Source organism: Amblyraja radiata, chromosome 38 (assembly GCF_010909765.2).
Source record: "Amblyraja radiata isolate CabotCenter1 chromosome 38, sAmbRad1.1.pri, whole genome shotgun sequence".
Classification (NCBI taxonomy): domain Eukaryota; kingdom Metazoa; phylum Chordata; class Chondrichthyes; order Rajiformes; family Rajidae; genus Amblyraja; species Amblyraja radiata.
This window is the reverse complement of record NC_045993.1, coordinates 12609104-12636389: the sequence shown is the minus strand read 5'-3', so window position 1 is coordinate 12636389 and position 27286 is coordinate 12609104. Positions and strand designations below refer to the sequence as shown.

At 45.6% G+C, this 27286-nt stretch overlaps 1 protein-coding gene across 3 annotated transcripts in view; it reads left to right on the top strand.

The window, feature by feature from the left end:
• The window catches only part of micall1 (MICAL like 1), a 98751-nt gene that overhangs the window by 51852 nt on the left and 19613 nt on the right, over window positions 1-27286 (top strand). For 2 of the 3 annotated variants that reach the window (XM_033013602.1, XM_033013604.1), the window contains 2 exons: window positions 15038-15122; window positions 20549-20853. In XM_033013602.1, the coding sequence (XP_032869493.1) occupies window positions 15038-15122; window positions 20549-20853 (390 nt within the window). The remainder of the gene's footprint in view (window positions 1-15037; window positions 15123-20548; window positions 20854-27286) is intronic. The other variant, XM_033013603.1, reaches the window with a different exon arrangement.

The following is a 27286-nucleotide window of genomic DNA, read 5'->3' as shown; positions in this document are numbered from 1 at the left end:
GTCAGCCTTCGGAATGGAAAATTTTTAGCGTAGATTTTAATGGCTGGCTCAGTGGTAGAGTGCTCGGCTCATATCCGCAAGGTCGCGAGTTTGCGCCTTGATCCCGGCTGTTACTCGGTCGCGAGTTTGAGTCTTCAATGTCGTTTTTTCTTGCAGAATAAATGTCTGTATGAAATGCAGTGTGTTGAATGAATTCCTGAATTTGTAAATGTGCCCGCAGCATTGAATCACCTCTCGCACTCATGTCACCCTAGCGGGGCTACATGCCCTTAGGCGGCCTAGCTCGGGGATTCTTGAATCCCCGAGCTAGGTCGCGAGTTTGCGCCTCGATCCTGGCAGTTACTCGGTCGCGAGTTTGAGTCTTCAATGTAGTTTTTTCTTGCAGAATAAATGTTTGTATGAAATGCAGTGTAGGAGAGGTGTACTGACTGTGTGGGCAGAACTTTGGAAGTGATTGCCCACCAGTCTAAAAAGCCGCTGTGTCTCCCTGTCCCTGGGATAGCAGGGGGTGATCAAACAGCACAATACCCCCCTCCCCCTCCAACTCCAGAGGAATCCGCTCCCCGATGGACCGCTACGGCGACAAGTGGCAGTTTGCCCACAGCCCGAGCTGCGCCCCCTCATGCGCCACCCCAAGAACAAGACGTACCTTGCACACCATCAGCTTCTGCCCCTACGTGTTCCTCTGGAGTTGGAGCGGGGCTGGGCTGGAGTTGCTGCTGGCTGTGGGTCTCTGGGATCTCCGTGCTTGCAGTGGGCCTGGGGGTCGGTGTCCCGTTGGTCCTGACGTCTCCGGCCACCCCCCTGGACTGGAGCTGAGACTGGGAACTGTACCGCCCTTGCCCCCTCCCTCTGCAACTGCAAACAACCCCACTCTCCTGCAAGGGCGGTACAGTTCCCGGAGGATGGCAGGTGGCCGGAGACGTCAGGGCCAACAGGAACCCGCTCCCCGATGGGCCCCTACGACGCCCCGAGCTGCGCCCCATCATCCGCAACCCAGGTTCCTCTGTAGTTGGAGCGGGGCTGGGCTGGGCTGCTGTTGGCTGTGGGTCTCTGGGATCTCCGTGCTTGCAGTGGGCCTGGGGGTCGGTGTCCCGATGAGGGGGCACAGCTCGGGGAACGGCTTCTGGTGGTCCTGACGTCTCCGGCCAGTTTGCAGTTTTCCTCTGGAGTTGGAACGGGGCTGGGCTGCTGCTGGCTGTGGGTCTTTGGGATCTCCGTGCTTGCAGTGGGCCTGGGGGTCGGTGTCCCGCTGGTCCTGACGTCTCCGGTGACTGGCACTGACCTGCTGGTATCGCCGACATGAAGACAGTGCAAAGCCCCCGCGCCGGTGCAATGGGCGGGGAGCTGGAGAGGGGAGGGAAGGGGTCACACACATGGCCGGGAAGCAGAGGGGTGTAGGTGGGGTGAAACTGAAGGGAGCGATGCAAGACTACCGTGGGAACTTTTTAACTCAGCGGGCAGGCAGCAGCATATTGTCAATTATTAACCCTCCCGCGCAATATACCCTCACCTTCTCTTTTATGAATGGGGATTTAGTTCCCCTTTCTTCGAGGACCGACTGGAGTTTCCGCTGTCACCTCTGTGGGCCGCCCTCGGTGAACGTTTTCAAGGACCTTTCTTCAAGGACCGAAAAAATGTCCGCTATTCGGAGGTTTTCGTTATTTGGATCTTCGGATAAAAGGCTGTGCACCTGTATATCCCTTTCTGCTCGGTCTTCATAAGAGAGCTTTTGTTTCTTTTTCTCTTTTTTCTTTTGTACGGCCTATTTCTTAACTTTTTTCCCTAACTCTTTGCTTAATAGGTCTTTCTTTCTGATCACTTTTTCACAAAATCACGATTTTGTTTTCTTTACTTTCTTTACTTTTCTCTCTTTTTAAAGCTTAAAAAATGAAGTGGTACAATAAATGTAATAAGTTATACTTGGCTTGTATTATTGTAATGTACTGTATTATAAAACTTTTTTTTAAATATAAATGATAGAAGAAGCTATAACTTTAGAGCTAGAGTAATTAGGGGTAGCGGTAGATAATGGAATTTGGGAAGATCGACACAAAAAGCTGCAGTAACACAACGGGTCAGACAGCATCTCTCGAGAAAGGGAATAGGTGGCGTTCCGCGTCGAGGCTCTCCTTCTGAAATTATTAAGGAATTTGGAAACACTCCAAAAAGCTGTTGAGGTCTGAAGATAATTACATATTTGGAAAATGAGTGACTTTTGTTAAGCAGGAGTAATTGATATGGTTCGCTTCTTAATAAACAGACAACTCACAAAAACATTAGGTAGACCAACTCAAACTTTACTGATCATCGGCCGAAGTGTCGCTATTTCAATGAACAAAGAATTGCATGATATTTTATACTGTGTTTTTGTCACTTAAGCACATTCCAAAGATGTTAGTCATGGTCAGAGATACAGTCAATACACATTACCACAGGATGCGACTGAGAGACAAAAATGCCGAATAAACTCAGTGGATGAGGCAGCATCTATGGAGCGAAGGAATTAGGCAATGTTTCGGGCTGGAGCTTGTGTCTTGTCAATGAGTAGTCGCATTTCAAAGGCATCTTATCAGTTGGTACTTTCAAGACAAGACATTTCAAAGGCATCGGTCATTGTCTCAATATACCTCACTGAGCCAAGTCTGTGCTTCTCTCTCTCATCAATTGGTAGACGCATTTCAAAGGCATTGTCTCAATACACAGCAACCTGAGGCAAGCTCAGGCTTGTCTCTCTCTCTTATCAATCCACTGAAAAAGGCCTGCTTGAGACGAAATATAAGCTAGAACCTAGTCCAGGATTCCATTATATATCTTTTATATATTTAAAAGCATTTAACCTTTTCATAATGGGCTGTAAACAAAGAGGAAGATGGGGGGGAGAAAGACGAATCTTTATCTCCTCCATCTCCTCGGGCAGTAGCTCAGGGTCAAGGATGACATTTCCACTTCAGTTTCGTAGTCTCTGAAGTGGTCGATGAGACAAGAGTGAGATCTGCAGTTTCTTCCACAAATGGAGCCAAAGACGGAGAATGTGTAATGGGAGCTTGGAGAGCAAAAATCATTATTTTTGTTTCGTTTATTAGTTTGGATTATGATGATTATTACATGCACCGAGGTACAGGGAAAAGCTTTTTGTTGTGTGCTATCCAGTCAGTGAATAGACTAGTCAATAGTCAATTTTTATTTGTCACATACACCCGAAGGTGCAGTGAAATGAATTTGCCAGCAGCGATACACTTAATAAAGAACACACAATAGTCTAGTAGGCCCCCCTCGGTCATGACTGATGCATCCTAGTTTGCAGGTGATGTGTGGTCGGATGCAAGCCTGGGCGATCGATGTCATATGGAGGACAGGCTGTTGCCCATGCAGCACGTCCCCCCCTCTCCACGTCGCTGATCGATCCAAAGGAACAGCAGGGCCGTTACAGTTTGGCACCAGCGCCGTTGCAGGAGCTGCCAGAGCGAGGTTGTAGACAACGACGAACTGCCTTAGGGACTCCCACTCCGGATTTTCTTGAGGTTTACTCCAGGAGCCTTTTCCATGACTGGATATGGCCACAAGGCAGTGGAGGTTTTAGATCAGAGTTTTCCCTCTCCTAGATGGACCACCTTCCCAGGTTGACGAGTCCCATCTGCCCGAGACTCTTGGGGGTGGGAGCGTCTACCTTCCCGCGCAGGTCTATAGCACCTGCCCACTGCCCACACAATACACAATAAGATTTAACACAAACAGCCACCACAGCATTCTTCACTGTGGTGGAAGGCGCATATTCTTCACTGTGGTGGACTATACATAATTACAATCACAGTGTCCACATCGTTGAGGTACTAGGTAAAGGGTATAACGTTTAGTGCAAGATAAAGTCTGATTAAAGATTGTTTGAAGGTCTCCAATGAGGTAGATGGGAGGTTAAGACCGCTCTCTAGTTGGTGAGAGGATGGTTCAGTTGCTTGATAACAGCTGGGAAGAAACTGTCCCATACATACTTCAAACATCATTTTACATGTTGTCTTAGAAGATTCACAACCTGAAAGTTAGATTAGGGAATCAAGATTTCCAGTGAGAATGAAGAACTATAAAGGAATTAAATATTAATTATAAAATAGTAAAAGTAAAGGTGGTGAGCTTGAAAGGTAAATCCCAAAGATTCCCGACGATTTACATCCCAGAGTTTTGAAAGAGGTGGATGCACCGATTGGCGTCTTCCAAGGGCCTATCAGTTCAGGAATTGTTACATTCCATTGGAAGATAGCAAATGTATACCACTATTGAAGGAAGGATGGAGAGAGAATATGGGAACTATTCAACCTGTTAGCTTAATGTCAGTGAGAGGGGAAATGGTGGAATTTATATTGAATACAGTAATACAGAAAATAATAATAGTGGGGATGTAATTGAATCAAATAGTGGTGATGTAATTTCCCACCGTAAATTGCAGGAGCAGCACCTCGTATTTCGCTAGGGCAGTTTACACCCCAGCGGTATGAACATTGACTTCTCCAATTTCAGGTAGTCCTTGCTTTCTCCCTCCTTCCCATCCCCTTCCCAGCTCTCCCACAGCTCACTGTCTCCGCCTCTTCCTTTCTTCTTCCCGCCCCCCCCCCCCCCCCCCCCCCCCCCACCTCCATATTAGTCTGAAGAAGGGTCTCAAACCGAAACATCACCTATTCATAGCAAAAGGATTTGAGTATAGGAGCAGGGAAGTTCTACTGCAGTTGTACAGGGTCTTGGTGAGACCACACCTGGAGTATTGCGTACAGTTTTGGTCTCCTAATCTGAGGAAAGACATTCTTGCCATAGAGGGAGTACAGAGAAGGTTCACCAGACTGATTCCTGGGATGTCAGGACTTTCATATGAAGAAAGACTGGATAGACTCGGTTTGTACTCGCTAGAATTTAGAAGATTGAGGGGAGATCTTATAGAAACTTACAAAATTCTTAAGGGGTTGGACAGGCTAGATGCAGGAAGATTGTTTCCGATGTTGGGGAAGTTCAGAACAAGGGGTCACAGTTTAAGGATAAGGGGAAAATCTTTTAGGACCGAGATGAGGAAAACATTTTTCACACAGAGAGTGGTGAATCTCTGGAATTCTCTGCCACAGAAGGTAGTTGAGGCCAGTTCGTTGGCTATATTTAAGAGGGAGTTAGATGTGGCCCTTGTGGCTAAAGGGATCAGGGGGTATGGAGAGAAGGCAGGTACAGGATACTGAGTTGGATGATCAGCCATGATCATATTGAATGGCGGTGCAGGCTCGAAGGGCCGAATGACCTACTCCTGCACCTATTTTCTATGTTTCTATGTTTTCTTCGCTCCATAGATGCTGCCTCACCTGCTGAGTTTCTCCAGCATTTTTGTCTAACTTTAATTGAAGACGGTTCTCTGCAGTAGGATATGCTTCCATTTGGAAGAGAATAGGTTAATTGTGGCATGGCATTGTACATGGCAGGTTGTGACCCATCTAGCCTGTGGCATTCACACACCAAACATGTTTCATTTTGCCATGGTTACTATTTCTTTCATCCCCATGTATTTATCAGGCTACATCTCTGTTACTTGCCTCCATGTGAAGATGGGACTTGCTGCCGCAAGAAGTAAATGAGACAAATAATATCATTGCCAGCTCTAACTACCAATTCCTGAAAAAATTCCTATGTTGCAAATTTTATAAATCTAAAATAAATAAAATTTACATAATGTGCAGCGTAGGTTTACAAGGTTAATTCCCGGGATGGCGGGACTGTCATATGCTGAGAGAATGGTGCGGCTGGGCTTGTATACTCTGGAGTTTAGAAGGATGAGAGGGGATCTCATTGAAACATATAAGATTGTTAAGGGTTTGGATGGGCTAGAGGCTGGAAACATGTTCCCCATGTTGGGGGAGTCCAGAACCAGGGGCCACAGTTTAAGAATAAGGGTAAGCCATTTAGAACGGAGACGAGGAAACACTTTTTCTCACAGAGAGTTGTGAGTCTGTGGAATTCTCTGCCTCAGGGGGTGGTGGAGGCCGATTCTGTGGATACTAGATACTAGAGAGAGCTAGATAGGGGCCTTAAAGATAGCAGAGTCAGGGAATATGGGGAGAAGGCAGGAACAGGGTACTGATTGGGGATGATTAGCTATGATCACATTGAATGGCGGTGATGGCTCGAAGGGCCGAATGGCCTACTCCTGCACCTATTGTCTATTGTCTACAATGTAAATCTCATATATGTTTTAGATTTATAAAATCTATGTCAGGAATTGTTTCAGAAATTGCTTATTACAGTTGGCAATAATAATATAAAAATGTAAAATATTTTCCACTGAGGCACAGGTTAAGAGATGTGTAAATGATTTTCAATATTCCGAGAGGCTTAGAGAGTGTAAATGGTGAGTAGTAATCGTCAACTTAGGTTAAAAAAAACAGATTGCCGTTTATGACCCGTGGAGTGCAGGAGGTTGGGAGGATTGCATCAGCACAACATGCTCCTTTTAGGATTATTAAAGAAAGACATGAGAGGGACATTTCAATGGTACCGTATAAGGATTTGTAAAGAAAGAATACTAAAAGATGCAGCTAAATGGTGGTTACCATACATAGCCTTGTGCTACAGCTCGTGAAGACACTGGCTGCTTTCTGTACGATGATTGTGTGAGAGATTTCAATGTGATGAGGCCACAGATAGGACGGTGGTTTTCCTGATATGGTGAAGCTGCTGAATTGTAACTCAGGAGATCATTGTGTGACCCAGCCTTTAGTCAGCTGGCGGCTAGGGTGTGGAATGAGATCATGAACAGAAAGGAGCATGTGACTGTGATCAAGGCCTTGTGTAGAAAGGAACTCGGGAAACATTTGACCTCCATGTGTAACAAAGTGCTTAGAGGAACCTCAGTAATTTTCCTTGGGATGATGTGGTTAGGCAATGCATTTTTTCCAAGCCAATAATATACATCAAAGACAAAGCCAAAGGAATGAGCAGTCTGCAAATGAGCAGCCCAAATGTACAGTACATTTTGCAGGCCAGGGATTATTTAGCTTTGTGTGGCCAACTTCAACAAAAAAAAATCTGGCACTGTTCTAAAGGGAATCCTGAAAAAAAAATATTTTTTAAATCGTGTGCTTTTTTTAGAGGAGGAAATGGTTTTGTAGATACATATAATTTAAAAATAGATTTAGTTTATTGTTGCGTGTACCGAGGTACAGTGAAAAGCTTTGTTTTGCATGCAATCAAATCAGACAATACCACACATTAGACTTGCTTCAAAGCCGTCTTGTTGAGTCTCATGTTTAAGAAGGAACGTCAGATGCTGGAAAATCGAAGGTAGACAAAAATGCTGGAGAAACTCAGCAGGCGAGGCAGCATCTATGGAATGAAGTCAGTCTGAAGAAGGGTCTCGACCGGAAACGTCGCCTATTTCCTTCGCTCCATAGATGCTGCCTCACCCACTGAGTTTCTCCAGCATTCTTGTCTACCTTTGTTGAGTCTGATTGTCTGTAACATGTTCTCACCTAGGCCACAGCTAACAATGGCCTATTTCCTTTATCATCGTTAACCTTTTGCATATCTTTTATTCAATTGTTCTATATCTCTCTACATCACCGTCAAAATCTTTCGTTTCCCTTTCCCCTGACACTCAGAAGAAGGGTATCGACCCAAAACGTCACCTATTCCTTTTCTCCAGAGATGCTGTCTGACACGTTGAGTTATGCCCCTGTCCCACTTAGGAAACCTGAACGGAAACCTCTGGAGACTTTGCGCCCCACCCAAGGTTTCCGTGCGGTTCCCGGAGGTTGCAGGTGGTTGCCGGAGGTTGCAGGTTGTGGAAGCAGGTATATGAGACTGACAAAAACCTCCGGGAACCGCACGGAAATCTTGGGTGGGGCGCAAAGTCTCCAGAGGTTTCCGTTCAGGTTTCCTAAGTGGGACAGGGGCATAACTCCAGCATTTTGTATCTAACTTCAGACAATATTAAACATGAATACAATCAAGCCAAACTCAATAGATGAGAGTGCAGAATATAGTTCTCAGCATTGTAATAGTTCCAGAGACAAAAGTCCAATGTCAGCAATGAAGCAGGTTGGAGAATCGGGACTGTATCCAAGCTTATGGATGGACCGTTCAGAAGCCTGATAGGGGAAGAAGCTGTCCCTGAGTGTGGTGGTGTGTACTATCAAGCTTCTGTACCTTCTGCTGTTGGGAGCAGGGAGAAGATGAATGACCAGGGTGGGAAAGGTCTTTGATTATGTTGCCTGTTTTCCCAAGGCAGCATGAAGTATAGATGAAGTCAATTCTTGCCATCTTGTGCAGAGTTGTGATGCAACCCAAAATTCTGGGTCATTGTTGCATAACCTTAGGAGTTCCAAAATGTTTTATTGGAATATTTGTAAAATGTACTTAGAGAAACGTAGAGTGCCTGGAAAAAGACCCTTTGTCCCAACTTGCCCACATCGACCTACATGTCCCATCTACACTAGTCCCACTTGCCTGTGTTTGGCCTATATCTCTCTAATCCTGCCCTATCTATGTACCTGTCTAATTGCTTCTTAAACATTGCAGTAGTCCATGCCTCAACTACCTCCTCAGCAGCTCGTTCCATACGCCCACCACCCTTTGTGTGGAAAAAGTTACACCTCGGGTTCCTATAAAATCTTTCCCCCCTTCACCTTAAACCTATGAACTCTGGTTCTCGATTCTCCTAGTCTGGGCAAGAGACTCTGTACGTCTACCCGATCTATTGCCCTCATGATTTTATATACTGTTGGTGATATCATGTAAATAATGCAATAATCAATTTATCCATGACAGAATGTCATAACTAGCTTTAAAATAAATGTCGATTTCAACTGTTCATTTCATGATGATGGTTGAGTTAGAGATATGAATTCAGGATATCAAGGAGAAGTCCCCTACTCTATGGAACTGGAGTTGTGTGATTATTTGCCTGCAGAATAGACATGCAGTCTGTATATATTTAGAAGCAAATTTTACTTTACGGTTGAAACACAAAAAAAAAGCAAAAGTTGAAAAACCTAAACATTCCTAATTACCCAAGTTAGGCAAAAATGCTGGAGAACCTCAGTGGGTGGGTCAGTGGGGACCCTGTATGGTCGTTAGTAGCCGCCCAAAGAGTCGTACCTTTTTCTGGTCGCCGCTGGATTTTCAACATTTTGAAAATATTCAGCCACCGGCTGCGACTAGGATGGGTGCCGGCCGTCCTGAAAAATCACGTAAATGGGACAGGCCCTTTATCACATCCTCATTGAAAATGATATTGTATCTGTCAAACACAATTATCTCCCCATAAAACAATGGTAACAGCTGATAGTGACTATACTGTGTCAACAACGACTATCAAGATAAACGGCCTATAATTGTCTCTATTCCCTTCCCTCCTTAAATAGCGATACTTTATTTGTCACCGTCCAAGTTTCTGAACTTTTTCAGAAATTTCGGGATGTTGCAAGGACATATGATTAAGATCTTTACAGCAGTCTCTTGTAGAAACTTTTGATGCAGGCTACTCATTTCAGTGGATTTGTCAAGTTTTAGTCTCCTTAATTTCCTCAGTGTGAGGCATTTGGCGATATTGATTTACATTCTTCACCTTTCACTGGCTGCTTGGTCTCCCTCTCTCCCTGGGTTTATCTGCACAGAAACTTCGACCTAACTTGCCCATTGTGGTTTCTCCGTTGACTCCACGGAGTCGCGTTTTTTAGCTGCAAAGTTACTTTCTTTATTCAATGCTAAATTCGTTTCATGTTCAAAAGAGCTCACACAAACATTCAAGAGCAATTGCAACATTCATTCTTTTACCTCTTCGCTTCCCACCATCCACGGACTCGGACATTCCCGGTGAAGCAGTGATCCAGCTAGCAGGGCCTCTGCCTCTACTCCAATGATAAGTTCATATTTGATAGGAGCAGAATTAGGACATTCGGCCCACCAAGTCTACTCTGCCATTCAATCATGGCTGATCTATCGCTCCATCCTAACCCCATTCTCATGCCTTCTCCCCATTACCCCTGACACCCGTACTAATCAAGAATCTATCAATTGCCTTACAAATATCCATTGACTTGGCCTCCACAGCCTTCCGTGAAAACGAATTCCACAGATTCACCACCCTCTGACTAAAGATCCAAGTTCAGTCCTGACTGCCAGTGATGTGAAGTATGTATAGATAGAAACATAGAAAATAGGTGCAGGAGTAGGCCATTCGGCCCTTCGAGCCTGCACCACCATTCAATATGATCATGGCTGATCATCCAACTCAGTATCCTGTACCTGCCTTCTCTCCATACCCACTGATCCCTTTAGCCACAAGGGCCACATCTAACTCCCTCTTAAATATAGACAATGAACTGGCCTCAACTACTTTCTGTGGCAGAGAATTCCACAGATTAACCACTCTCTGTGTGAATTTTTTTTTTATCATCTCGGTGCTAAAAGACTTCCCCCTTATCCTTAAACTGTGTGACCCCTTGTTCTGGACTTCCCCAACATCGAGAATAATTTTCTTGCATCTAGCCTGTCCAACCCCTTAAGAATTTTGTAAGTTTCTGTAAGATCCCCCTATCTCCCATGTTTTCCCTATGGTCACAGTTGTAGTGTTCTTCCTATGATCACAGTTCTCCCTGTGGATCCAGTTACCTCACACAGGTTATTTGGGATCTCTAAATTGCCCCTAGTGTAGGTGGAAGGGAGATTCTAGGGGTGGAGAAGGAGTTGATGGGATTATGGATAAAATATAATTATGGTTGGATTCGTGTAAAAATAGGCTGAAGGGTCTAATCCTGTCCTGGTGACTTACTCCAGCATTTAGTGTCTATCCTACTTTCTTTTACACGTCCCACAGTTAGATTACTGCTAACCCTGTTTCATTGCACATGTTGTGGTCTGAGTCTATTGCTGGCTCTGTTCTCTCTCATTGGGCGCCAAGCATTTATTTTATTATCTCCACGGGCTCCATATTTAAAAAAATAATCTTTTCACTTCTCCGTTGTTGTAAAAGTTATTAAAAGCATTTCTGCTGTGTTGCATTCAAATAACTGTTGTATTTAGAAGTCTTGCCAGCATTTGGAAGTACTCGCTTTTAAATAGAACACAATCTCAAAATCTGTGCTTTCAATAAAACATCTGTTTTTAGTTATTATTCCACAATGCCTTGAGCATTCCAGATTACTGGTGCTGACATATGAAATAATATACAATATATATAGAGTACTGAACTAGACTCCCCCTTCCAATGGCTGGCAGACATTATCACAGCTAGCTTGTTAAAGACTAACATTATCAAGGGTGGCACAGCATCACTGCAGGTATTTCATTTCAACAACATTTCAACGTTCAGAGCCCGCATTTTCTTATTTCCAGTGTCCCTGAGATCTGGTCCCTCCTGAATAATATCTGGGATCCATTCCTGTTCCAACCATCTCCAGGACCTGTTCTCATTCCCTTTATCCCCGTGAAATTCTCTGCCTCGGAGGGCGGTGGAGGATACTTTCAAGAGAGAGCTAGACAGGGCTCTTAAAGATAGCGGAGTCAGGGGATATGGGGAGAAGGCAGGAACGGGGTACTGATTGTGGATGATCAGCCATGATCACATTGAATCACATTGCTGGCTCCAAGGGCCGAATGGCCTACTCCTGCACCTATTGTCTATCTGGGGCCCTTGCTCTCATTCCCACCATCTGTGGAGGGCCTGCTCTCATTCCATAAGTTATAGGAGCAGAATTAGGCCATTCAGCCCATCAAGTCTACCCCACCATTCAATCATGGCTGATCTATCCTTCCCTCTCAAGCCCATTCTCCTTCCTTCTTCCTGTAATCTCTAACACCTGTACTAATCAAGAATCTATTAATCTCCACCTTAAAAATATCCCCTGACTTGACCTCCACAGCCGTCTGTGACAATTAATTCCACAGATTCACCACCCTCTGACTAAAGAAATTCCCACCATCAGTGGGGGCCCTGGCTCGTATTCTCACCATCCGTGGAGGCCCCATTCTCATCCTGGCTGTCTCTTGGACTTGTTCCACATCTCGGAGACATTCATCTGCCATCTCGTCGCCATGACTTTGTTTCCACCACTGCAAGCTGGTGTGGGAACCACTCAAACAAGGTGCTTCTTGAGGCTTGGGTCGTCCAGTGGAACATCACTGTGTTGCTGGATTTTATTCAAAAGGATCACTTTTTTTGCTTACAATTAGTCTATTATAACTGTCCCATTATTACATTTCTGCCTATTTGACTCCGGTTCATATTGTCCAGAATAACCTTTGTGAATTCATTCTCTAAACTACTTATGGAACTTTGATTTGACCAATCTCAATGAAGATTAATCTGCCATGATCATTATTGCCTTTATTACACATTATTCTCATATCCTTGTTAGCGTTCAACAACCTTTTGCTATTGTTGGGGACGTGCAAGCCACTTTCTCCAATGTTTTCTGATTCCCTCACCTTCAACAGTGTCCTGTCTTTTAATGCAAGGTCATTCCTCAGGTTGTAGCATAACACGTGCTTCTTCAACACAAGAGATAGATCAGCGGAGTATGGCGGGAGTAGACTTGATGGGCCGAATGGCCTACTTCTGCTCCTATCACTTATGACCTGTGGAATTCTCTGCCTCAGAGGGCGGTGGAGGCTGGTTCTCTGGATACTTTCAAGAGAGCTAGATAGGGCTCTTAAAAATAGCGGAGTCAGGTGATATGGGGAGAAGGCAAGAACGGGGTACTGATTGGGGTTGATCAGCCATGATCACATTGAATGGCGGTGCTGGCTCGAAGGGCCGAATGGCCTACTCCTGCACCTATTGTCTATTGACCTAATGATATTGGATGTAACACAAGTGATGAATTAAGGATTGCATTATGTGGGCCAAATTAGTTGTAACACAATTTTGATCAGGAATTAGACAGCCACTAATTGTCCCCACCGCAATCAATCAGCCTGAAGAAAGGTGCCAAACTGAAATGTCGCCTATCCATGTTCTCTAGAGATACCTGCTGAGCTGCTGAGCTGTCTGAAGAAGGGTCATGACCCGAAATGTCGCCTACTCCTTTTCTCCATAGATGCTGCCTCACCCGCTGTGTTATTCCAGCACTGTCTCTATTTCACACAACAACTTCTAAGTTGCTTTGGAAATTAACAAGCCGAAAAAAAAACCTGCTTGGATTTATAGAGTATGAAGTTAAAAAAAATACTCTACACAATAATCCTCCTCACAATAATCAGACACGGTTGCTTTCTAAGATCACAGCTGCTACTTTAACCACAGAAGGCATTTAAAATTGACAAGGTTTATACTTTGCTCCCACTCCCACCCCCAGATGCAACAAGAACTGGTCCCTACCTTTCACCCCACCAGCCTCTGCATGCAACACATCATCCTCCAACATTTTGCACCACTAATCACATTTTCCCATCTTTATACCTTTCCGCCTTCTGCAGACACCACTCCCTTCGCACCTCCTTGGTTCACTCATCCCTTCCCACCCAAACCGGGTATTTCCCCCTGCAATCGCAGGAGATGCAACACCTGCCCAGATACCTCCTCCCTCGTCTCCATCCAGGGACCCCAACAGTACTTCCAGTTGAAACAGAAGGTTCACATGCACCTCCTCTCACCACATCTACTGCATTTGCTGTCTCCGATGTGGGCTCCTGTGCATCGGCAAGACAAGGCGTATACTCGGCGACCGTTTCGTGGAACACTTGTGCTTGGTCCACCAAGATCTACTGGATCTTCCGATTGCTAACTATATTAACTCCCCTTCCCATTCTCATAATGAACTTTCTGTCCTGGGCTGCCTCCACTACCAGGGTTGCCAAAATTGCCATCTCTGTTCCCATTGACAGTTGTGCAATAATGCTCTATTAAACAATGTAACATTCAGCCTTTAATATTTTTAGTTTGTAATGTTGTAACAAAGATAAACTTATTGCTGTTGATAAGACCTTTTGTTTTAAAGGAAAAAGAATTTATTGCAAGTCTGAAATGCTCTAATCCCTAAGCACTCTTTTCCCCCTATTAACACATTTGTCTTTATAATGTAACACAAGCTTCTGAAGGAACACAGCTCCTGTGTTATTAGCAGAATGGCCTGTAATTTATTATGTCATTCCTCATTCCACTGGCCCAGGTCAAACCTGCCCGTGTCTGGCAAACGCCTGTGAGATTAAACCCATTCATCACCAAACGTGCTAAATTCAGGATGAAATATTAATTTAAGGCTTTGCCTATGCTCTTAAGGTATATGTAAAAGATGCTTTAATGCTCTTGCACAGAAGAACAGGGGTCCCCCACGTATCCTGGCAACATCAATCACTCTCTCTATTTTTAAATCAGCAAAATTATTATATTAGTGTTTGTGGAAGTTTATTGTGTACAAGTTGGCTTTTACATTTCATCTGTTACATTAGTGACTACCCCTAACGAGAACGTTATTGGGGGCAGCACGGTGGCGCAGCAGTAGAGTTACTGCCTTACAATGTTACTGAGTTACTGCCCTACAGGTGATGCCTGTACGGAGTTAGTACCTTCTCCCTGTGACTGCATGGCTTTCTCCGGGTGCTCCGGTTTCCTCCCAAACTCTAAAGACAAACAGGTTTGTAGGTTAATTGGCTTCTGTAAAAATTGAAAAATCTGTAGGATGATGCTAATTGCTCGTCAGTGTGGACTTACTGGACCAAAGAGCCTGTTTCCATGCTGTATCTCTAAAGTAAATGAAAATCACATGTACCTAGGGACAGGGAAAAGCTTTGTTTTGCATGCTATCCAAACAGATCAGATATACAACACATGAATACAATCAACTCCCACACTACAAAGATGTGCAGGTTTGTAGGTTAATTGGCTTCTGTAGTGATAGTAAATTGTCCCCAATGGTCGTGTACGGGGATTGTTGGTCGGCGTGGACTCGTTGGGCCAAAGGGCCTGTTTCCGCACTGTATCTCTGAACTAAACGAAACTGTCAAAGAAACGCCTGTCATTGTTCACTGACTCCAGTGGAAGCTTCAGCCATTATCTTTGCTGTTTGTTTAGGAGGCGTGACTGAGCAAACTACACCAGTGCCGAAACCCCGGGATCGGCCACAAGCCCCGACAGAACGCTGCACGCCCGAGTCCAGGTACGTTAATCGGCCCCTTCAACTTCACACCTGTATGAGAAAGCAGCAGAATTGTTGAAGTCAACTCAACTGGCAAACGCAAACGCAATGCTCGCATTGATTTCAAGGGGGCTAGAATACAAAAACAGGGATATAATGCTCAGGCTCCATAAGGAGCGGGTCAGGCTGCATTTGGAATACTGTGAACAATTTTGGGCACCATATCTGAGGAAGGATGTGCTGGTGTTGGAGAGGGTCCAGAGGTGGTTTACAAGAATGATCCCAGGAATGAGTAGGTTAACATATGATAAGTGATTGATGGCACTGGGCCTGTACTCACTGGACAGGGCATCAGGTAAGTCGGGACGTTTTTTCCAGCCTGGTGAAAAATGTCCACGAGTAAAGAAAAATAGCCCCGAATACCTACAGCTGGCATAACGAGCCGTTACGATATATCCACGGACTCCTACGGACTCGTTACGAACATTCTGCGAGTTTGAAAACTCGGGAGAATTTGTGAATAGCTCGGGAAAGTGGGACGGGCCGTTAATCGCAACACCAAACACTATGAACTTTGCTGCACTACGGTCACTCTGCATACTTTGGTCTTTGCACTATCATGGTCTAATTTAGTTGAGTGTAGAGATACAGCGCGGAAACAGGCCCTTCAGCCCACCAAGTCCACAGTCCAAGACCAGCGATCCCCGCACACTAACACTATCCCACACACACACTAGGGACAATTTTACATTTATGCCAAGCCAATTAACCTACAAACTTGCACGTCCTTGGAGTGTGGGAGAAAACGGAAGATCTTGGAAAAAGCCCACGCAGGTCATGGGGAGAACGTACAAACTCCGTACAGACAGCACCCGTAGTCAGGATTGAACCTGGGTCTCTGGCGCTGTGAGGCAGTAGCTCTACCATTGCCCCACCGTGCCACCCAGAGACGGCTGATAATTTATTGTATATTCATTATTGTTACATCCAATGTGCCTGTGAGGCTCATTAGCAGGAACAGCAATAAGTATTTCTTGCAGAAGTAAGCAATTCATTGTATAGAAAGGAACTGCAAATGCTGGTTTATACTGAAGATAGCCACAAAGTGCTGGAGTAACTCATCAGGGTTCAGCTAACTTACCTCAACAGAAGGGTTCTGACCCGAAGCGTCACCCGTCCTTTTCCTCCAGAGATGCTGCCTGACCTGCTGAGTTACACCAGCACTTTGTGTTTATCTAAGAAACTCATTGATCTGGAGCACTTGGCAAAGATTCTTGTTTCTTGTTTATCATTGAGATCCGGTCATCAGATAAGGTGATGTTCCACATGTGATGCTCTGTAACATTCTCTGTCAGATGGTCACTAGAATCCCTTCCTCAGTGACTTGGTGCTTTTGCTCAATCAACTGAAACCATTCAACAGAGGTGACGGTGCTGGTGATGCCAGTATCAGCTGCTTGCTCAGGGCAATGCTGCTCCTTCTCAAATCATGCGAGTCTGGTCACGGGGAGAACGTACAAACTCTGTCCAGACAAACAACTGTAGTCAGGATCGAACCCGGGTCTCTAGTGCTGTAAGGCAGCAACTCTACCGCTGCACCACACTCAAACAGAACCTCAGCGCTTGGTATTTGCACACCCAGGGTCAATGCACAGCTTGTCGCAGTCAACATAATGAGGGCCTTGAAGGAAACATTTACCTCTTTTCTGGCAGTTTCCGTATAACACTGCAGCTTTGAGGAGTAGCTGAGGTGTGGGAACGGCCTTGGGTGATCGCTGCCACACGTGCAGATGCCCATGCTTTCTGTCCCATCAACTTACCTGCAGAGGGACACGAGGACATCAAGGACAGGCACCAGTGGACAACCAGAGCTCTGCTGCAGGAATGGAAGGAGAGCCTCCACACTGAGCAGTGACGAGCTGCTTCCTCAACCAGCACCTAGGAGGATTTCAGCATCCTCAAACCCAACATCCCTTCATCCTTTCCCCAAAGGTTGCATCCAAGTTCATGCCATACGGTCATAAGTGATAGGAGCAGAATTAGGCCATTTGGCCCATCAAGTCTACTCTACCATTCAATCATGACTGATCTATCTCTCCCTCCATTCTCCTGCCTTCTCCCCGTAACCCCTAACACCCATACTTATCAAGAATCTATCTATCTCTGCCTTAAAAATATCCATTGGCTTGGCCTCCACAACTTTCTGTGGCAAAGAATTCCACAGATTCACCACCCGCTGGCTAAAGACATTTCTCCTCATCTCCTTCCTAAAGGAACATCCTTTAATTCTGAGGCTATAACCACTTGTCCTGGACTGTCCCTCTAGTGGAAACATCCTTCCCGCATCCACTCTATCCAAGCCTTTCACTATTCGGTAATTTTCAATGAGGTCCCCCCCCCCCCCCCCACATTCTTCTAACCTCCAGCGAGTAGAGGTCTTGCAGCCGTGAAGAAACACTGGAGTGTGATGATCTCCAGCCTGAAGCTGCACATCCCAAGCACCACTGACTGAAAATCCCAGGCTCTAACAGTGCTGCGGCTACTGCAGACTTCACAGGATGGTGGTTGGTGATGGCTCACCGTGCTCACACGCTGACTCACATTGTCCCAGCAGGTTAACAATAGAATCTGTCCTTACCTCACGATCAACTCACAGCCGCCTCCCCCCCAGGTGAATTGGCTCACTGTTTGGCTTCACGTCATTAAGCTTCTCGAGTACAAGTATACATTGACAACCCAAATGACCTTTAAACTCTCGCTGACTAACCACCTCAAACTTCAGCGGGGCTGTCAAATGCACCCTTATAGAAACCCCGCTTACTCCACCCTAGTTGTCCTACCAGTTCCACAGCAGGCAGTGCAGAAAGCAAATAGCAAGTTGATCTTAATTGTGAGAGGATTTGAATATAGGAGCAAGGAGGTCCTACTGCAGTTGTACAGGGCCCTGGTGAGACCACACCTGGAGTATTGTGTGCAGTTTTGGTCTCCTAATTTGAGGAAGGACATTCTTACTATTGAGGGAGTGCGGCGTAGGTTCACCAGGTTAATTCCCGGGATGGCGGGACTGCCATATGCTGAGAGAATGGAGCAGCTGGGCTTATATTCACTGGAATTTAGAAGGATATGAGGGGATCTTATAGAAACATATAACATTCTTAAGGGATTGGACAGGCTAGATGCAGGAAAAATGTTCCCGATGTTGGGGGAGTCCAGAACCAGCAATCACAATGTAAGGAATAAGGGGTAGGCCATTTAGGACTGAGATGAGGAGAGAAACAATTCACCCAGAGAGTTGTGAATCTGTGGAATTCTCTGCCACAGAAGGCAGTGGAGGCCAATTCACTGGATGTTTTCAAGAGAGTTAGATATAGCTCTTAGGGCTAAGGGAATCTAGGGATATGGGGACAAAGCAGGAACGGGATACTGATTTTGGATGATCATATTGAATAGCGATGCTGGCTCGAAGGGCTGAATGGCTTACTCCTGCACCTGTTTTCTAAAGTATGTTTCTATGGTTGCATCCTTGTATTCCTCTCGTTATGGTTCCATCCTTCATGAGGATTTGTTCTGACCTTTTTTGGCCTCCAGTCTCTCAATTTCCTCACTAACTTTAGAGATTAAAAGGAAATCTCTTAAGTACCGAGAAAGGGAGGTAACAGAGGCAAATACTGAACAATTAAATTTGCGTCAAGTCTAATCAGTCTTGCCTTTTAAGTGAAGAAAGATACAAAATGCTGGAGTAACACTGCAGGTCAGGCAGCATCACTGCCGAACATGGGTCGGAGATGGTTCGGGTCAGACTTTACTTTTAAGTGTTGATGGACCCATGACTTTGTATCATTTTTTACAATGCTTTTAATCGTTTTTCCAGTTATCTAGCTATATTTAAGCAATGCGATCTGGATTTACAGGTCCCTCCCAATGATCCTTGCAATATCACTTGCTTTATAAAGGGGCTGTCCCACTTTTACGATCTAATTAACGACCTTTTTTACTCGTGGACATTTTTCATCAGGCTAGAAAAACGCCCCGACCTACTTGATGCCACGAGTACCTACGAGCTCGTGACGACCATGCTGTGAGTATGAGTCAAGGGCAAACTTGCAGAGGTCATGAATTAGCTCGTGAAAGTGGGACAGGCCCTTAACTGTCCTGAGCCCAGGACTGATGCGTCTGTCCACGCTCACGGGATGAGACTTGTGCCTGCACTGCCACCTGCTGCTAGCAGATGCTTACTGCAGCAATACCATGGCTGTCGTCATGGCAATACTTCAACACTGCTGTCCGGGATTTTACTGACACTGATCCTTCACTGCTCTTTCCATTCCACTGTGCCTACCTCATGTTCTGAGGTCCTGTCTAGCAGCAGGGTAAACAGACCATGTAATAGAGTGATAGATACTGACCATGTATCTATTAGATGCACACAGTCTCTTGCCCAGAGTAGGCAAATCGAGGACCAGAGGACATAGTTTTAAGGTGAAGGGGAAAAGATTTAATAGGAATCTGAGGGATAACTTTCTTCACACAAAGGGTGGTGGGTGTACGGAACAAGCTGCCAGAGGAGGTAGTTGAGGCAGGGACTATCCCAACATTTAAGAAACAGTTAGACGGGTACATGGATAGGACAGGTTTGGAGGGATATGGACCAAACGTGGGCAGATGGGACTAGTGTAGCTGGGACACGTTGGCCAGTGTGGGCAAGTTGGGTCGTACGGCCTGTTTCCACACTATATGACTGTAATAGTGATGGATATGGGCCATGTAATAATGTGATAGATACAGACTATATGATAGTGACGGATCTGTCTGGAAGTTATAAAGTTATTATACCAATGCTGATAGATGCAGTGTCACACTGTACCACTGCCAGTGTTTACAGACAAGTATTGTTAACACCTGCATGGGTGCCTTTGTCTTGCCCGCGAGGTTGCAAGGCACACCTTGATCCTGTCACTTCTCACATATTTACACTTGTAATTATTTTGATTAAGATTAAAAATGTGTCGGCAGAAAGAAAATGAGATCATTTTAAGAGGAGTTTAAGAAGGAACTGCAGATGCTGGACAATCGAAGGCAGACAAAAATGCTGGAGAAACTCAGCGGGTGAGGCAGCATCTATGGAGCAAAGGAAATAGGCAACATTTCGGGTCGAGACCCTTCCTCAGACTGATGTGAGGGTGGGGGGGACGGGAAGAAGAAAAGAAGAGGCGGAGATAGTGGGCTGAGGGAGAGCTGGAAAGGGGAGGGGGAAGAAGGAGAAAGCAGGGACTACCTGAAATTGGAGGTCAATGTTCAATCTTCAAGAAGGGTCTCGACCTGAAATGTCACCTATTCCTTCGCTCCATAGATGCTGCCTCCCCGCTGAGTTTCTCCACCATTTTTGTCTACCTTTATTTGACGAGGAGGTGCTGTTGTCTTGTTTCCTGATACATGATGTGTTTCCAGCAGGAAAGGCGACGCCAAGCCTAAAGACCCGCCGTGGCTTTTGCTGGTAAACGCTGAGCCCAAGAGGAGGCCTGCTCCGCCCCGGCCTGGAAGGCGGCCTAGCCCCGGCGACACCCAGCGGGAGACGGACGAGAGCCGCTCCCTGAACCCCTTCGAAGTGGACGATGAGGAAACGGGCGACGTGTCTGAGAAACTGACTGATACCGCTCCCAAACCGACCCACCCGTGGTACAGTATTCAGCCAGCTAGCAGCCCGAAGATCAGGAAGCGGCCAGCACCCCCTGCACCAAATGCATCGCCCTCAGGTGAGCCTGTCCACTACGTTGTGCCTATTCAGGTGGACTTTCTGGGATATATTTGAGAAAGAATGGGTTCCTAGATAATTATTTCCACGATTGTTTGAAGTCTGGTAACTTGCAGCCACGGAGAGGCAGCTGTGGTATTTATTGTGTAGGCACAATGAACTGATGCCGGTTTACAAACAAAACCCACACAGTGCTGGAGTAATCCATCTGTTTCCGATGTTGGGGGAGTCCAGAACCAGGGGCCACAGTTTCAGAATAAGGAGTAAGCCATTTAGAACGGAGACGAGGAAACACTTTTTCTCACAGAGAGTGGTGAGTCTGTGGAATTCTCTGCCTCAGGGGGCGGTGGAGGCAGGTTCTCTGGATGCTTTCAAGAGAGAGCTAGATAGGGCTCTTAAAAACAGTGGAGTCAGGGGATATGGGGAGAAGGCAGGAACGGGGTATTGATTGGGGATGATCAGCCATGATCACATCGAAGGGCCAAATGGCCTACTCCTGCACCTATTGTCTATTATCTATTGTCTATTGTCTGGTCAGACAGCATCTCTGGAAGACGTGTAGGAAGGAACTTCAGATGTTGGTTTACACCGAAGGCTCTGGAGAGAAGGAATGGGTGACGTTTCAGGCCGGCTGCTGCCTTTCTTCATGGACCCTCACGAGTCTGAAGATGGGTTCATGTCACAAAATGGACACAAAATGCTGGAGTAACTCAGCGGGGTAGGCAGCATCACTGGGAAAAAGGATGGGTGACGTTTCGGGTTGGAATCCATCTTCAGATTGTTCAGACCAAGAAGAAGGGTACAGGAAGTCTGAAGAAGGGTCCTGATTGAAAACCACACTGATCCATGTCTTCCAGAGATGCTGTCCGGCCTACTGAGTTATTCCAGCACTTTGTGTTTTTTCTATTATTTATTGTGTGTTGGAAGAAGATCCCAAAAAGATGTATAATTAGTTGAGAAAATAACTATTCCTTTCCCCTTGAAAGAGTCGGCACTATATCTTCGTAGCATTGAGCAACGAGTGCATTCAGTAGAAGATATTCAGACACATTAACCCACGCCAGGTTCTACGCAGAGCAGGACAATAAACGCTGAATACTCCAGGGTAGACAAAAATGCTGGAGAGACTCAGCGGGTGAGGCAGCATCTATGGAGCGAAGGAATAGGTGACGTTTTGGGTCGAGACCCTTCTTCAGTCTGAAAAAGGGTCTCGACCCGAAACGTCACCTATTCCTTCGGTCTGAAGAAGGGTCTCGACCCGAAACGTCACCTATTCATTCTATTCACTCCATAGATGCTGCCTCACCTGCTGAGTTTCTCCAACATTTTTGTCTACCTTCGATTTCTCCAGCATCTGCAGTTCTTTCTTAAACATTCCTAAATACGCCAGGTATTGGAAGCTCCCAAATAACAAAAGTAGGAAATGTTCAGCAGGTTTGGTAACATCTGTAGAGAGGACTAGAATAACATTTTGGGTCTTTCACCAGTAAAGTTGGGATTAAATGGATTTAAAGTGGCTTTCAGAGTCACGGAATGAGGAAGTTCTCTACAATGGAGTGCACGAACAAATCTTCTCTTCTTCTTCTTGCGTATGGCGTGCACAGCCTAAAGTTGCAGGACAACTTGTTCTATTTGATCTTATTTGATTGTGCACGCCGGGTTGATTGCATTCGTCGAAACAGGGCGGAAGGTGAAGGTTGCAATCTCCCCACCCCCACAAACATATGATGTAAGAGAGAGCACTTTACATTCCTGGGGCTTTGGAATGAATTTGCGGAGGTGCAACTCCACAGTTCAGGCAGATTGCAATCCAACAGAGTTACATCCGTGGATCCTCACAGGAAGATAGACACAAAGTGCTGGAGTAACTCATTGGGTCAGGCACATCTGTAGAGAAAAAGGACGGGTGATGTTTCGGGTTGGGACTCTTCACACCCAAAATATCACCCATCTTGTTTCTCCACAGCTGCTGCCTGACCTGCTGAGTTACTCCAGCACTTTGTGTCTATCTTTGGTATATACCAGCATCTGCAGTTCCTTTCAGCACATCCCCATAGCAAGGTTCAAAACGCTTTGGAGAGTTTTAAATTAATTCTGTAGGGATTTGGGCCGTGTTGAAAGGGGAAGGGGATAAAGCGTAGACAAGCTTGGAAGAGACGAATGGAAGAGAAACAGTGTGTTTTGGAAAGGACTAAGCTGAGAGTTAAAGAAAACCCAATGTTTAAGGTACATGTACAAGAGGTGCATAAAACACAGCTGCTACAGGCAAAATAAACCACATAAGACATTCTGTAGGCTGTCAACCGCTGGGAACAAGATTGAGGAGAAAACTTAGAGGTACGATGACGCAGCAGGTAGAGCTGCTGCCTCCCAGCGCCAGACGCCCGGGTTCGATCCTGACGACAGGTGCTGTCTGTCAGGAGTTTGTACATTCTCCCAGTGAATGCGTGGGTTTTCTCCGGGTGCTTCGGTTTCCTCCCAAACTACAAAGACGTGCGGGTTTGTAGGTTAATTGGCTTCAGTAAAAAATAGTAAATTGTCCCTTATGCCCCTGTCCCACTTAGGAAACCTGAACGGATACCTCTGGAGACTTTGTGCACCACCCAAGGTTTCTGTGCGGTTCCCGGAGGTTTTTGTCAGTCTCCCTATCTGCTTCCACTACCTGCAACCTCCGGGAACCGCACGGAAACCTTGGGTGGGGCGCAAAGTCTCCGTTCAGGTTTCCTAAGTGGGACAGTGGCATTAGTGTGTGTAGGATGGTGCTACTGTGAAGGTCGGTGTCGACTCCAGTTTAAATTCCATTTGGAATATTTTGGAGGACCAAGAAACAAAGAACCAAGACTCGGTGGGCCGAAGGGCCTGTTTCCACATGGTATCTCTAAACTAAACTAAACTAATGTAATATGCAAAAGCCACAGGCTAGTGATAGTGGGGGGACGTAAATATCATATAACCATATAACCATATAACAATTACAGCACGGAAACAGGCCATCTCGACCCCTCTAGTCCGTGCCGAACACATAATCTCCCCTAGTCCCATATACCTGCGCTCAGACCATAACCCTCCATTCCTTTCCCATCCATATAACTATCCAATTTATTTTTAAATGATAAAAACGAACCTGCCTCCACCACCTTCACTGGAAGCTCATTCCACACAGCTACCACTCTCTGAGTAAAGAAGTTCCCCCTCATGTTACCCCTAAACTTCAGTCCCTTAATTCTCAAGTCATGTCCCCTTGTTTGAATCTTCCCTACTCTCAGTGGGAAAAGCTTTTCCACGTCAACTCTGTCTATCCCTCTCATCATTTTAAAAACCTCTATCAAGTCCCCCCTTAACCTTCTGCGCTCCAAAGAATAAAGCCCTAACTTGTTCAACCTTTCTCTGTAACTTAGTTGCTGAAACCCAGGCAACATTCTAGTAAATCTATTTGGAGATGGCTAGCAATCACATAGGTGGCAAAGAAGAAGATTATCTGATGACTGTTCAGGGAAACTTTCTTGATCAGTGCATTTCTGGCTCAACAAAGGGGAGGTAGCAGTGTTGTTCTTTGGGAAACGAGCCAGGCCAACTGGAGAAATTATCAGGGGAACATTGAGGAAGTAGCCGTTGTAAATTTAGAATAACTGGAAAAGGATGTATAGCACTCCACGGTAAAAATAGTGAGAGACTGAGGGGATTCAGTGGGATGGTGACAAATTTACTCTCAGTAAACTGGAATCAAAGCTTGGCAGGCAAAACCTCTAAATCTCTTTGAATCTTTTACGGTATAACTATTTTGACTGAAGTGAGGGTCAGTAACTTCCAGAGATGCAAATCAGTGACCTCTTCACACTGTTTATGTTGGTTCAATAGACGTCCATTCAGTTGGCACTGGCGAGCGCACACTTGTGCCAACATGGAACTGCTCCTCATAATGGATTTTAGTAACATGGAATCAAAACATATTGTGCCCTGGTTTGTCTCTCCTTAAACAGAGTGGAGTATGATGAAATAAACGCTTTTCCTGAACATCAGTCATTTCTACAGTACTGCACATCGGCCACAATGTTTGAGCCAAACATGATGCCAAGTTAAACTGATCTCATCTGCCTGAATGTGATCTATGTCCCTCTATTCCTTGCATTTCCATGTGCTTATCTACAAGCCACTATCATAGCTACCTCAAAAATGCTGGAGAAACTCAGCGGGTGCAGCAGCATCTATGGAGCGAAGGAAATAGGCAACGTTTCGGCCCGAAACGTTGTCTATTTCCTTCGCTCCATAGATGCTGCTGCACCCGCTGAGTTTCTCCAGCATTTTTGTGTACCTTTGATTTTCCAGCATCTGCAGTTCTTTCTTAAACATCATATCTACCTCCACCAATGCATTCCACGACTTTTCCCTGCTCACCTATGCCCTCTAGTGTTGGGACATTCTCATCCTGGGAACAACGTTCTGATTGTCCACCCTGTCAATGCCTCTCCTAATTTCATCTACAGTAAACTATCGTTTTACTGACCTGTTTATAACGGATTTTGGTTATAGCAGACAGACCTACCGTCGGCTGCCCACGCCACTCCCCGGCTGCTTGCAGCACTGGCTGCCCCTCGACGCTCCCGACTCGCGCCGCTTCTAAGCCACACCGCCAACGCTTACCTGGTCTCTGGCCGCCCACGGGCCACGACCATTGACTCCGCCGATCCTCTCCTCTCCTCTCCTCTCCTCTCGGGGCCGACAACTCACCTGGATTCCAGGCCCAGTTCTGGACCAAGAGTCTGAAGAAGGGTCTAGACCCAAACCGTCACCTATCCATGTTCTCCAGAGATGCTGCCTGACTCGCTGAGTTACTCAGCACTAAGTTTCCTTTTATGTATTATTCAGCACTGCGGTAGTTTGTTTCTACTGCTTATATAATGATATTCTCTTACTCGGTTATAGTGGACAATAGGTAAGAATGATCACCCCCTCCCCTGCACCTCGTGTTCCATCATAACGAGGGTTTACTGTACTTCACCAGCTGTACATCATCAGATTGCGGGGATTTGACTAGTTTTGTCTTGAACATACCAAATCTAGTTAGTTCAATTTCAGAATCAGAATCAGAATCACACTTTATTCGCCAAGTATGTTTTGCAACATACGAGGAATTTCATTGGCCAGGTCAGTCATACAATTAAAAGCACCAGATCACTCAAAAAAACACATTTTAACATGAACATCCACCACAGTGACTCCTACACATTCCCCACTGTGATGGAAGGCGAAATAAAGTTCAAGTCCTTCCTTAGTTCTTCCTCGGTCGTGGGCCTCGAGCCCCCGGTGACGGGATGATCTTGACTCCCGTAGCTGGCGGCGTTCGGGCCCGCCGCGTCGAGGCGTTCAGCTCCTGCATCGGGGGGATGTCAGCTCCCCCGCGCCGGACGATCGAATCTCGCGTCGGGGCTGGTCGAACCTTCCGCGACGTTGGAACTCCCTACTCAGCCTCACCCGAGACAGCGAACCCTTGATGTTGGTTCCGCAGTGGGAGCGATCCCAGGCAAGGGATCCACTCCGATGTTAAGTCCGCGCCCCGCGGTGGGGCTCACGACAGTCCGAAGAGGCTTCCAGCTCCAGCGATGGTGGGCCACAGAGCCCGGAGAATGTGATCTGAAAATTGATCACATCTCCAGGATGGAAAGAACTTGAAAAAAAGTTTCCCCCGATCCCCTCCCTCCTCCCCCCACATAAAACAAACCGAATAGTTTATTTTAGTTTCTCTTCTGTGTCTGGTATTTTATATCCATCCTTTCCTGGTCAAATCTGTCCTCAGACATTCCCATAATAAGATTATGTAAGATTTTAGCAAAGTAGACTTTTAGAATTATAGAAGTTTTAAGCCACTAAAGACTGACAGTAAAAAAGTTCTGTTGACTATTTATAAAGTAATAATCTCCATCATGTGTTATACGGTACTTTGTGGTACATATGTGATTATATATATTGGGAATGCAAATTATTATGTGTAGGAAGGTACTGCAGATGTTGGTTTAAACCAAAGATAGACACAAAATGCTGGAGTAACTCAGCGGGACAGGCAGCATCTCTGGAGAGAAGGAATGGGTGATGTTTCGGCTCGAGACCCTTCTTCAAACTGATGGAAATTATGCTAAATAAATACAAATTATTATTCCTGATTGAATTGCATTTGAACCCTTTAACAGAAGAAAATGTTTATTAGTTAAATAAATAATCATAGCATTTAACTGGAAGACAGACACAAAAATAAGAATAAGAAGTAAGCCATTTAGAACGGAGACGAGGAAACACTTTTTCTCACAGAGAGTGGTGAGTCTGTGGAATACTCTGCCTCAGAGGGCGGTGGAGGCCGGTTCTCTGGATACTTTCAAGAGAGAGCTAGATAGGGCTCTTAAAGATAGCGGAGTCAGGGGATATAGGGAGAAGGCAGGAAC